Below are 12,605 nucleotides of genomic sequence, written 5' to 3'. Positions count from 1 at the left end.
AATGGATCTACGTATTATGCCCTTGGGTTCCTATGATGTGGTTCTTGGTATGGATTGGCTTGGGTTACACCAGGCACTGATAGATTATAGGAGTAAAAGGGTGCAGTGTATAGATGACATTGGGAAAAGTGTGGAGATTGTAGGCATTTAGAGGCCTATCTCTCTTCGCATGATATCTGCCATGCAGATGAAGAGATGTACTTGTAAGGGTTGTCATCTATTTGCAGTTAGGATGAGGGATATGGATGAGGAGGCTAGTATAGAGGATTTATTGCTGTAGCATCCTATTCTTCATGAGTTTGCATATGTGTTCCCGAGTGAGATTCTAGGTATGCCCCCACAACGAGATATAGATTTCAAGATCGATCTTGTACCAGGAGTTGAGCCTATCTCTAGGGCTTGATATAGGATGACCACTCAAGAGCTGAGTGAGTTGAGAGTGCATCTTGAGAATTTGTTAGAGAAGGTTTTTATCCATCCTAGTGTATCCCTGTGGGGTGCACCGGTGTCATTTGTGAAGAAGAAGGATGGTTCCCTCTGATTGTGCATTGACTACAGGCAGTTGAATAAGGTGACGGTGAAGAACAGGTATCCCTTGCCTCAGATAGATGACTTATTTGACCAGATTAAGGATGCAAAGGTCTTTTCTAAAATTTTCCTTATGTTTGGATATCATCAGTTGAGGATCCATGAGGCAAACATACACTGTACAACTTTTGCACCAGGTATGGGCACTATGAGTTTACAGTTGTGCCATTTGGTCTCACGAATACACCATCAGTCTTCATGAGTCTGATGAATGATGTGTTCAAAACATACTTGGATAGATTTGTATTGGTTTTCTTGGATGACATTTTGATCTATTCAAGGTCAGTGGAGGAGCATGAGGATCATGTTAGGCAGGTCTTGCAGTGTCTTAGGGAGAATCAGCTATACGCCAATTTGGCGAAGTGTGAGTTTTTTCGGTTAGAGGTTAGATACTTAGGCCATGTTATTTTGGAGAGGGTATTATAGTTGATCCCTCAAAGATTGAGGTGATAGTAGATTGGTTGGCACCCACTAATGTGGGTGAGGTGCCCAGTTTCATGGGTTTAGATGGTTATTACCATAGATATGTGTAGGATTTATCTCATATTTCTCACCCCATTACTTCTCTTCAGAGAAAAGGGAAGAAATTTATTTGGTCAAAGTGATGTGAGACGGTCTTCAGGGAACTTAAGGAGAAGTTGACCAATGCATCTATTCTTGCAGTTTTAGATCTGTTAGGTGACTTTGTGGTTTGTACGGATGCTTTGTTGGAAGGTCTAGGAGAAGTATTAATGTAGAATGGTAGGGTGATAGCCTATGAGTCATGGAAACTCAAAGACCATGAGCTGAACTACCCCACTCATGATCTTGAGTTAGTGGAATTAGTACATGCATTGGTTCGTTGGAGATATCTTCTTTTAGGGCATCGGTTTGAGTTGTACACGAATCACCACAACTTATAGTATATATTTATGCAGCCAAATATGAATGCTAGGTAGAGGCTCTGGATGGAATTATTGTGTGAGTATGACTTTGAGGTGAAGTACATCTAGGGTAAGGAGAAAGTGGTAGTAGATGCACTAAGCTGGAGGAGGCATGGGATATCAGCAATGACTTTGGAGGTGGATTTAAGGAGTCACATTCTTAGTGCTCTACATGCAGATTCATGGTACCAGTCGGTCAGATCAGAGATAGCATCAGGTAGAGCCTTGGAAGGTAGGTATTCAATATATTATGTTGACATATATGGTATTATTAGACACATGGGACTCATTTATGTTCCGCCATCTGATGGACCATAAATTGATCATGACGGAGGCCTGTTGTGCACCTTGCTCGGCACATCTTGGTGTCAAAAAGATGCTCGCAAACTTGAGATAGCTCTATTTTTGGGCACGAATGAGGAGAGACATAGCATATTTTGTATCGTGTGGTCTTGAGTGTCAATGAGTTAAGTCAGAGCACCAACATCCGACAAGATTTTTGTAGTCACATGCAGTCCCAGAGTGGAAATGGGACATCATTTCCATGGATTTTGTAGTAGGATTGCCTATATCTTCTTGTCGGCACGATGCCATTATGGTCAACATTGATCGGTCGACCAAGGTTGCATACTTTTCTCTAGTGATATTCTCTTATACAACAACCACAGTGGAACAAATATTTGTCAAAGACATCATCAAGTTGCATGATATTCCACGTAAGATTATATCAGATAGAGATCTTGTGTTCGCTTCTGCATTCTGGATAGTACTTCAGTACAATTTAGGCACCCAGTTGAACTATAGTACAACATATCACCCAGAGACAGATGGTCAGATAGAGTGAGTGAACCAAGTTTTGGATGATATGTTGAGGATGAATGTTATGGATCAACAGTCCAGGTGGGAGGATTACCCATACTTAGTGAAGTTTTCTTATAATAATGGATACCATAGCTCCATTGGTATTTCCCCCTACCAAGATTTATATGGGAGACTATGTCATACTCCCTTGAGTTGGGGTAGGTTAAAGGATAGGTACACATTGGTTTAGAGATGCTACAGGATATAGAGGAGCAGGTTACCTAAATCAGAGAGCATATGAAAGTTGTACAAGACAGACAGAAGAAGTATCCAGATTCTCATAGGATAGACAGGTAGTTCTTAGTTGGAAACAAGGTATTTTTGTGAGTTCACCCATGAAAGAGTGCAATCCATTAAGGAAAAGGCTCTAAGTTGGCACCTCGGTTTGTAGGACCATTTGATATCTTGGAGAGGATTGGCCCTATAGCTTATCACTTTGTATTGCCACCCAACTTGTCCCACATCCATAATATATTTCATGTTTCTATTTTGAGACTATACCATCTTGACATATCACATGTTCTTGATTGGAATGCTTTGCAGGTCATGGACGAGCAGCTTTCTTTGGAGCCCTGCACATTCTTCAGTGCAGAGAGATATCTCTCAAAGGTCGGGGAATAGAGCAGGTAAGGATCTAGTGGGATCTGAATGATGATACATCAACCACTTGGGAAAATGCAGCGCGGATGAGAGAGTTGTACACCTACTTGTTTTCAGGCTTCCAGGAGTAAGCCTAGGTGAGGGGGGAGGATGTAATGCCCACTCTTGAGCACACTCTTGTTTCATTTTGGATTGACTTGATCAGACCTTTATTTTGTGCGATGGATGTGATTAGACTTATAAGATGCATAGACATTTATTATGACTACTTATGTTTTCAGTTCATGATTTGATCATAGACATTACATGACCTTATACTATTGATATTATTGACTATGCTCATGACTAGTTATGATTTCTAGATGGTTGGTAATGGTATCTTGGTTATCATGTGCTTTGATAGGTTTCATGGATCATGCCTCATTTTGAAATGGATATACTAACCCTATTTTGATTTACTTTGATGTGATGTTTCATGATTTGTATGCTCATTGCATGGATAATGTTTGATTGTCTTCATGAGGGATCAATGCCACATCACTTATTGCGAGTGGGATGTGTTGTTGCAATATCCCTCCACTTGCCTATCTTGTGCGTATTTTTATATATATTTATATGCACATGTATCTTCATTGTGGTTGCAGGTACCTAGATATTCATTCCTCCTGGACAACCGGGTGCGAGCTCTCCTAGCTTTACAGGTGTGAGTGTGTCTTTCCTGATGGCAAATATATGGTTCGAAGATGTTGTTGGCTACCTACCCACACTCTAGGTCCAGGTTGTCGTAAGTCCTTGTTCTCAGTTTTGGAAAATTTCTCCATGTCGAGTCGGTTGTCGTAAGTTGTGAACTTATGTGGTATCGTGAGTTTGATTGTTTAGTTTATTTAATTTATTTAAATTTGTGATTTATTGACTATAGTAATAGATTAATTATTTAATCTATTTAATCACGATTTTTATTTAGTGATGGATTGATTATTTAATTATTTTAAATATCGGCAATAAATGATTTACCATAATTTAGTGATTATTTAATATAAAAAATTACGACTTTTGCTAGTGGCAGTATTATCTTAATTTATTATAATTTAGTGGTTTTGTTTATTCAATTATTTTCGCTATTAAATTTAAATTAATGTTTTATTAAGATCTTATTTAATATTTAATGTTTTCAGTTGATTTAAATTATTGGGTTTATTTATTTATTTCTCTTTAATCACTTTATTTATTTAAATGTTCATTTTTTATTTTGATTTATCTATTATGAGCTGATTAATTAATGTTTAAATAATATTTTGATTCATATAACATGAGAGCAAAATGTTTCTAGTTCTGATTTTTTAATTTATATGGACTTTTTGAAATCCCATAAAAAGAAATGGGAAGTATAGTTATTATATTATATAGTTGTAAGAGGGAAGAATATTTCAAAATGAATTATTTCTATTGGCCGAATAGAAGGCTAGGGTTTTCAATTTCTCTTTTGGATTTTTATATGTTGTTGTGAAATTCATTTTGGGAGTTCTTCTTCTTCTTCTTCTAGTTTTTTCTTCCTCTATCTACCCTTCTGCAACTATTTCCTAGAAACATTTCTAGAGGATTTGGAATTTGTGGATTGAAGGGTTTGTGTTGTAGTTGGGAGCAGTGGTCAAGATTCTTCATCAGAGGCTCTCTTCCATAACACAGGAGAGAGGTTGGCCTCTTGTTTACTTTTTTCTTTCCTTGTATTGTTTATGATCTTGTTGTTGAGTGTCTTCATTGTGATTGAGATTGTTAAATGATGGAATGAAGACTGTATTTTTATAAAATCTGAATGTCATTAAAAAGAATGCTTGTTGTTTAATATCCATGTTATTTTATTAGTATTCTCTGTTAAAACCCTTTTATGTATTATGAAATTTACTATTGGGTGTATTGCATTCTATTATAACAGTATTCTCTTTTTATTTTGGAGGCAAATTTTTTTTACAAAACTCTTAGTTGGATAGTTTGTTGTTTGTGTGCTACCCCCATGTTTTTATTGGTCTTCCTGTATTTGCTTGCCCTATCGCTCCCCCACCCCCCCTTTCTTTTTTATTGTTGGGTTGCTACTGTATTTGCATTAAACCTACTCGTAGGTTTGGTGCTTAGCACCACCCACGATGTGGTGGTGTGCTCTTGCACCACCACCATGTCGTGGTGGGTGCTTTTCACCCCCTCATGGCATGGAAGGTGCAACAACACCAACCATTTCGTGGTGGTGCCTAGCACCACTCACGGAAGGGTGTGTTATCACACCTCCCATGTCGTGGAGCGTGCAAGCACCACTCCACGACATGGTGTACAAGTGCGCCACAATGTCGTGGTGGGTGAAGCAACACCACCACAATGTGGTGGGTGCTCTGCACCAAGCATCACGTGATGTGTGATGCCATGAAATACCTGCTGCTGGGTGAAATAAATGCCCAGACAATAGTGAGCATTATTTTTTTATTTTATTGTTGTTCTATTTTATTTGTATTCGCCAATCAATGAAAATCATGAAAGATGGGTTTGCCCATTCGACATGCTAGTTTTTAAATTGTTGTTTATTTTACTCCCATTTGAATTCAGAAATGTTGAACCAAAATTCTAATTTGATGTGTCTAGGAATGAGTTTGTACATTTATCTAATGATGTCAATTTAGCGTTTTATTTGGTTTAGTATATTTTTCATTTTTGTCTTGGGCAATCCAAGATGTTGTGATTTTAGTTCTATAGCTATTTGGTGGTTAATTTTGTTGTGCGAATTTACACATATTGTTGTTCATGAGTCTTGATGATCAATGTTAAGTCTAGTTGTTATTTTGAATGAAGCATGCAAGTTATAGTGTGGGCTAAGCATATTGGTAACGCTGCCCCGTTTTATATATTGTTTTCTTTGTGAGGGTCATTTTGCATAATGGGTCATGTTGTATTTTAAATACCAGAGGTTGTCTTGCATATGTGATATTTCAGAATTATTTTTATGTCCATATTTTGATGCCATTGTTTAGATGTAATATTTGATTGAGTATTTGAATCTACCTTACGATGTTTTTCCATGGGAGTTATTTTGTGATGTTGTTGATTTTTAAGATGGCAATTGTGAAGACCTTGCTGGATTTTTGTTGATTTGGTTGCAACAATTTTATGACTTGGTTTATGTATCCATTTGTCAAGAGGCTAAACTCTTTTGTATATTGATGTCCATTTTTCATGAGTAAGTGTTTATACATGATTTGGCATTTTATGATGTTGTATTTTAAATTTAAGTGTGTAAATTAGAGCCTCTTGTGATGTTGATTTTGGGTCCATGTAAGGGAGTGGGCTCCTTTTTGACATCCGAGGTCATGAGAGATGGACTATCATCAGGTTCCTTGTAAGGATGCATGAAGTCTAGACCTCTTGGGTGTAATTGAGTTTTCCTTGACTAATTAAGTGGCAACTAATTAATGAATGGGCTTGGGTAGTTAGATAAGTAAAAAGATAATAAATGATGGTGCCTCATGACTCAGTCCTAGGGAGGATGTTTTAGGTTGAGCATGAGAAGACCATGGAGATGGTAAGATAATCTCCCTTGGTCTCTCATAGTTTGAGATGACTCTGCATGCCCTAAGGCTAGAGCCTTGTTTTTGGTACGGCATGTGATGACACTCCCTTGTACATGACTTGCCTTTATTTTGGTATCGCATGTGATGACACTCCCTTATACATGAGTTTCCTTGTGTTTTTACATTTGCACTTATGCCTTGATGTTTGGTCGGCCTCTGGGAATATTCTTGTTGTTATTGCATTAGTGTTGGTTCATGTGTTTGGAAATCTTTCTTGGTGTTATTCCCTTTGGTAGAATCGCCAGCCTATGCTTAGTGTTTGTGTTGGGACCTAGTGACATCTCCTTGGTTGAGGGTTGGTTCCTTGTAGGTTCCACATTGGCCGGGTGGTTGGAGCTTTTTTCCATTGGGGTTTTTCCATTCCTGTTGTTGTTCTTCTTGTGCATGGATTTGGATCTTCTTCATGATGGCTATGGATTCTTTGGAGCAGATTTATGTACTGAATTTCTTATCATATGAGATTTAAAAATTTGTAATAGTGTAGGAACAATTTGTAAGGCTGAGTAAACCTCATGTATATATATGATTATGTAATAGTACCATGTAGGTTCTTATTTATCATTAGCTGAATTTGTAATGCCATCTTTTGGGCAGCATTGTAATTATGTGAAAGAGTATAGAATTTTGGATGTTTCATTATTAGATCAGCAAATTAAGTATGTGTAAAGAACCAACTCTTATGTTGTAAATTGCCATATGTTGTATTGTATTCAACAAGTTAAATATTTATGTGGTATAACACTTCTATATGTAGCTAGATCTATGCTGTAATGTAGAAAGATGTAATGGTGTACTTTCATGTATATGTGAATGCAATGTAGTTAGTTGTAGAATTCTGAAATGTATAGACCACACTTAATTAAGAGCTCATTAGTATTGTGGCTATAACAAACATTTGATGCATGGTTAGTACTATAATCATTAAAGAGTATAAGTGGATTTTGTATGCATTATGTGTATGGGAAGAAATAGGAACATTATATTTATGGTAGTACTAGTTTATCCTTAGTATGTAAGGATTAGTTTCCTGTAGCATGTAGATTGTAGGATTGTTGATTCTGAATCTAATGTATGGTTAAGAATCATAAATTTAGTAAGTGGTGGCGTCAATATACCCTAGGGAGCTATTTGAGACTTTCTTAACATGTTTTTGCTTGTGTCAAAACATAGTTAGACATTTAATGTAAGATTCAGCTAAGATGAATTAAGTGTATTAATTTTACTCTCACTGCCTAGATAAGGTTAATGGAAACTTATTAGTTAAACAAAAAAAATTACTCCATTTCTAGGTTGTTAGTATGAGTTCCCTAGGGTTGTTGGGGGGCATTCGCTACAAAGGGTGTTGAACCCACCTTGATGAGGTTGATATCATGTATAAATAAATTTAATATCTTTGTAATTGTGTAAGTGTATGGATGAGAATTAGAGTGTATGTGTGTTGAATGTATACATCTTTTGGAGGTAGAGAAGAAGTGTGAGAAGAAGTAAGTTGTTGTGTTCTTAACTAGAACTATAACCAACCATTAGGAGATGTTATTTTCTTAGTTGGTGATCTTCCAGATGTAATCTGAATATGTTTATAAGATGGTGAGTCTTCCCCAAGGTTCTAGCCCTTGTTGTTTTTGAGCAATGAGATGTAGGCAGTGTGCCTAAATGCATGTGCATTCCCCATTGTAATATTTCACGTACTTCTAACATAGTATCATCATATCTTAGGTAGGTTCCCACTGTGGTTTTTCCATTGACCGGGTTTTGCATGTCAAAAATCTTGGTGCTATGTGTGTTTCTTGATGTGTTGTTGATTTATTCTGTCATTCTTATTTATCAGATCTAAGAATAAGTTTAAATAATAATTTGTAAGACAACTAGTTCACCCCCCCCCCCTCTGAGTTGTCTGTCGGATATCAAAGCTATTTCATCAATTCAATCACAAACACTTATTAATTGTCTTTAATCAACCAAGCATAAATGAAAAATACTGAAATAAACACCAAACACATGAACACTAGATTTTTATGTGAAAAATTTAATATGGAAAAAACCGCAATGAGAATCACACTTATAATATGAATAATTAAATATTAGGCATAAGGCAAATGAAGCTCGCTACTCTTGGTTTGGATTTGTAGGCTAAGGTACACAACCTTAGGGAAAGATACAATGGACTTGTAGTACTAAGACGCATGATCCGAGGGAAAGATGCGGATTTGCACACTCTATGAAAATGGCTCACTATCTTCCAATAGGCATAGAGAAAAGATGAACTGAACTGGGTAAGATCTTATGATCATAAACACACCAAAAACTGATATTCACATTTCTTCTTCTACACATATACTTCTATTATCCACATGATAATTCACACAATCACACATATATTTATAACAACTTATTCATCAAAATACTCAATTAGGTTAGTCATAGATAGAATAAACATAAATTAAATAAAGTCAACTACCATGGAAACTCCGGTAAATGCAGTCTACTCCAAAAGATAAAGGGAACCCAAATGCATCACAACATGTTTGTCTGAGTCAATTCCAACAAACTTTACACACTAGCACATCCTCTGTTGGAAAATACACACTCCAATGAGAAATTGTATGTGATTGAAAGTATTGTCATTGATGGAAACCTTACAATCCTATGGCACCGGCAGACATCGGCAAAGATGTTCACCAGCACCCTGGCCAACAAGATTTTGTTTATTGTATTTTGTATTTAATTGTAAAATATTTTTGTAAGCCGACAAGGCGAATTGTATTAGGACTCATATAAGTATGAGATCTTGTAGAACATTTGTAATAAAGAATATGTGAGATGGATAATATGTGTGAATACTAAGGTAGGTTGTGGAATAAGGTTTATGATTATAGCAAGAGCTTAAACCGGTACTGAACCTAGCATAGCAGATGCTGATCTGAAGCAGTACATGATATTGGATTTAATAAATCCACTTTTGTAAGTCAGTGAGACTTCCCTTTTTGTACTTAAGCAGTGAGCTTTAGGCAATTGGCCTTCCTGCATGTGAAGGCCCCTATTGTATCAGTATATTAACTTATTGGCCAGTAAGCAAATATTGTGGGTCACAAATCCCACCAAGGTTTTTCCCACACCAGGTTTCCTCATTAAAAATATTGTGTTATGGTGTGTTTTCTATGTTGTGGTTATTGTTCTTATTTACTGCATTTATTCTTATTTACCGGTATACTATTTTGAGATACAATTCATTTAATAAGTTAAGAAAATCCATTAACTGGTTAGATATTGATTCAACCCCCCCCCCCTCTCAGTATCTTTGGGAATCCTAACACTTGGTATCAGAGCTTGGTCCTCTATTTTCAAAAGCCTAATAGCTTGAGGAAGATTCTGACACCGGTACAAATGGATAATCTAAGAAAGCAACTGGAAACATCTCTTGCAGATTATGATGCAGAAAAGTTGAAAAATATAAAACTTGAAGATGATCTGAAGGCTGCATAGGAAATCATTCAAGGACATAATCTTACTATTGCTAGGAACAAAAGAAGAGAACTTCATGAGAAGATACAGAGTGATGATGATGAAAAAGAGACTCTTAATGATCTGGTAAGCAAACTGAAACAAGAGAATATGTCTTTGAGAAATGAGATGCAAGACATGACCATGAGATTTTATAAAGATATTGAAAACAGAAAGAAGAATGAAGATGATTTGGCTAGAAGAATCAATGATGCTGCAAATGAAAATCTAAGACTCAGTCATGAGAATGATATGTTAAAAATAGATATGATTCTTGGAACACGATAAAACTAAACTCATAAGACAGAAGGATTTCTTGGAAAATGAGTTGGCTATTGCAAATCAACACAAGGAGAAATTCAAGAAAAGTTTAGAAGAACTTGATGACATCCTAAAAAATCAGAAACCTAATGGAGATACTAATGGACTTGGCTTTGAAGTTGGTGAAATCTCTAGCACTGCAAACAAACATGATCACAGCAAACTGGTAAGACAACCTAATGCCTATAAATTTAATGGAAAATGCTTTAACTATAACAAGTATGGCCATAGATCAAATCAGTGTAGATCTAGAAACTATCAGAACACTAATGCACCCACTGGTCAATGTTCTAAATGCAATAAATTTGGTCATAACTCAGAAAATTGCAAAATGAATGTAAGATGTTATGTTTGTGGAAGATTTGGACACTTATCTAATCAATGCAGAACACATATCGGCATAGGATATGGAAAATCAATTCAGAAAAACAATGTGACTTGTTATGCTTGTAACAAGATTGGACATATTGCAAAATTTTGTAGAAGGCATCACTGGCAAATAACAAAGGACCTAGTTTGAAAGGTAAAGAAAAGGTTGAAGAAGTAAAGCAAGAATTTTCAAAACAATGGATCAAAAAGTTAGATATGAATGTTAATGAAGCTATCCCTTCACCAGTAGAACAGAGTATCACTCCACCGGCGGGAAATTCTTCATCTAACTGAAAAGAAACCTTTTGGGGGTATGGCAACAAATGTAAAACATGCTAGTTTACCCTCGGTTGATGGTGAGAAGTTGAAATACTTCCTTACTGGCAGATGAGTTAAGTTTTCACTTAACTGGTAGACATTAAATATGGTAGTTGAATGAAATGACACTATAAAGCAAGTGTTTTGGCTCTTTTTTCATTCACCGAGCATTCAAATTTCCTGAGAGTGCAAAAATCCCGAGTGAAGGCATCCACAGAAAATCATTCAAGCACTCATACCTAAAGGTAGATTAAGGTATTTATAACAATGGCTTCCTCCTCTGCACCTGAATTCATTGCAAACCCTACTGTAATTGAAGTTGTTAAGCACCCTAGGCCCATATTTAAAATCATTCTTGAAATTGTGAAGAAAGATGATACCCTAGGAGCATTCTCACAAATACCCAAAGGAGTTGCTTATGCTGAGGATCCTATAATCTACATACATTGTCATATAGATGAACTAGGAGATGATGAGATTAAGAACATGTACAGGACTATTATATGTGATGAAAATGGAAATGTTAAACCAGAACACAAGATAATTGAAACCCTAGGTTTTGTGGAAATTCTTCGTATCCCTGATTTTCCGAAGGATGTTATAAGGATTGTGCTAAGAAGAGTACATGGAGAGTTCTTTTGGTTGGATTCAATTCATAAGATAATCAAAGAAGTAGTTAGGGCAGTGACAGGCTTACCTTCCACCGGTAGCAGGCCTGACAAGACTAAAAAGGTTCCAAATGACACTATAATAACCCTAACCAGTGCAACCTTTGATAAGAGATCCCTAAGAGTAAATGATGTTAAGGATATAAACATAAGGTTCATAAGAATGATTCTTGGATACAAGGTTACACATGCCAATAGATTAAACTATGTTTCCAGCTTATGTATCAAAAGTGCCTATGGCATGGTAAACAACAATGCAAAAATTGACATTTGTGAATGGTTGAAAGATGAACTGATAGACAATTTGGGGAAGATAAAAGGTGATAAGAAAGGTACATTCAAATTTGGCAACCTGCTTGTATGTTTAATGTTATATATTACCAAGCAAGTTCCTGGTATTGGAAGAAAGGAATTTGGTTTTGACATACCGGTAGGAAAACAGCTTTTGGAAATACTCAACAACATTAGAGATGATAGAGAAAAGAATATAAATGAACATTTTCAAACACTAAAGGCTAGAATGAAAACTAGGATAAGGCTATCTCAAGCTATTGTTGACAAATATCAAAAGAAGATATGCTTTGTAATTAAGAAAGATGAAATATGGATGGAGGTAGTGGTCCCAAGGACTATTTAAGTTATAGAAATGGGATATGAGGTAGATGAGAACATAATTGAAACTTATGCAAAAGCCCTCCTAGAAGCTCCTAAAGAACCAACTGAAGAAATATTTTGAAATGCAGAAATAATTGAAAGCAAAATTCAATCACAGAAAAGAATAAAGAAAAATAAACAAATAGTTAGAAAAGTAACAAGGCAGGCAAAACCAATCAAGGAAGATGTAT

The 12,605-nt window shown here is 36.1% G+C and overlaps 1 protein-coding gene across 1 annotated transcript in view; it reads left to right on the top strand.

The window, feature by feature from the left end:
• Positions 1-1,637: 1,637 nt before the first annotated feature.
• The window catches only part of LOC131033953 (protein HOTHEAD-like), a 62,769-nt gene continuing 51,801 nt past the window's right edge, over positions 1,638-12,605 (top strand). Inside the window, exons 1-3 of the mRNA XM_059214883.1 lie at positions 1,638-1,743; positions 2,180-2,351; positions 2,916-2,998. Of these exons, the coding sequence (XP_059070866.1) occupies positions 1,638-1,743; positions 2,180-2,351; positions 2,916-2,998 (361 nt within the window). The remainder of the gene's footprint in view (positions 1,744-2,179; positions 2,352-2,915; positions 2,999-12,605) is intronic.

The sequence above is a fragment of the Cryptomeria japonica genome, chromosome 2 (assembly GCF_030272615.1).
Source record: "Cryptomeria japonica chromosome 2, Sugi_1.0, whole genome shotgun sequence".
Lineage (NCBI taxonomy): Eukaryota > Viridiplantae > Streptophyta > Pinopsida > Cupressales > Cupressaceae > Cryptomeria > Cryptomeria japonica.
Note: the sequence above shows the minus strand (reverse complement) of the source record. Positions and strands in the feature narration are given on the sequence as shown.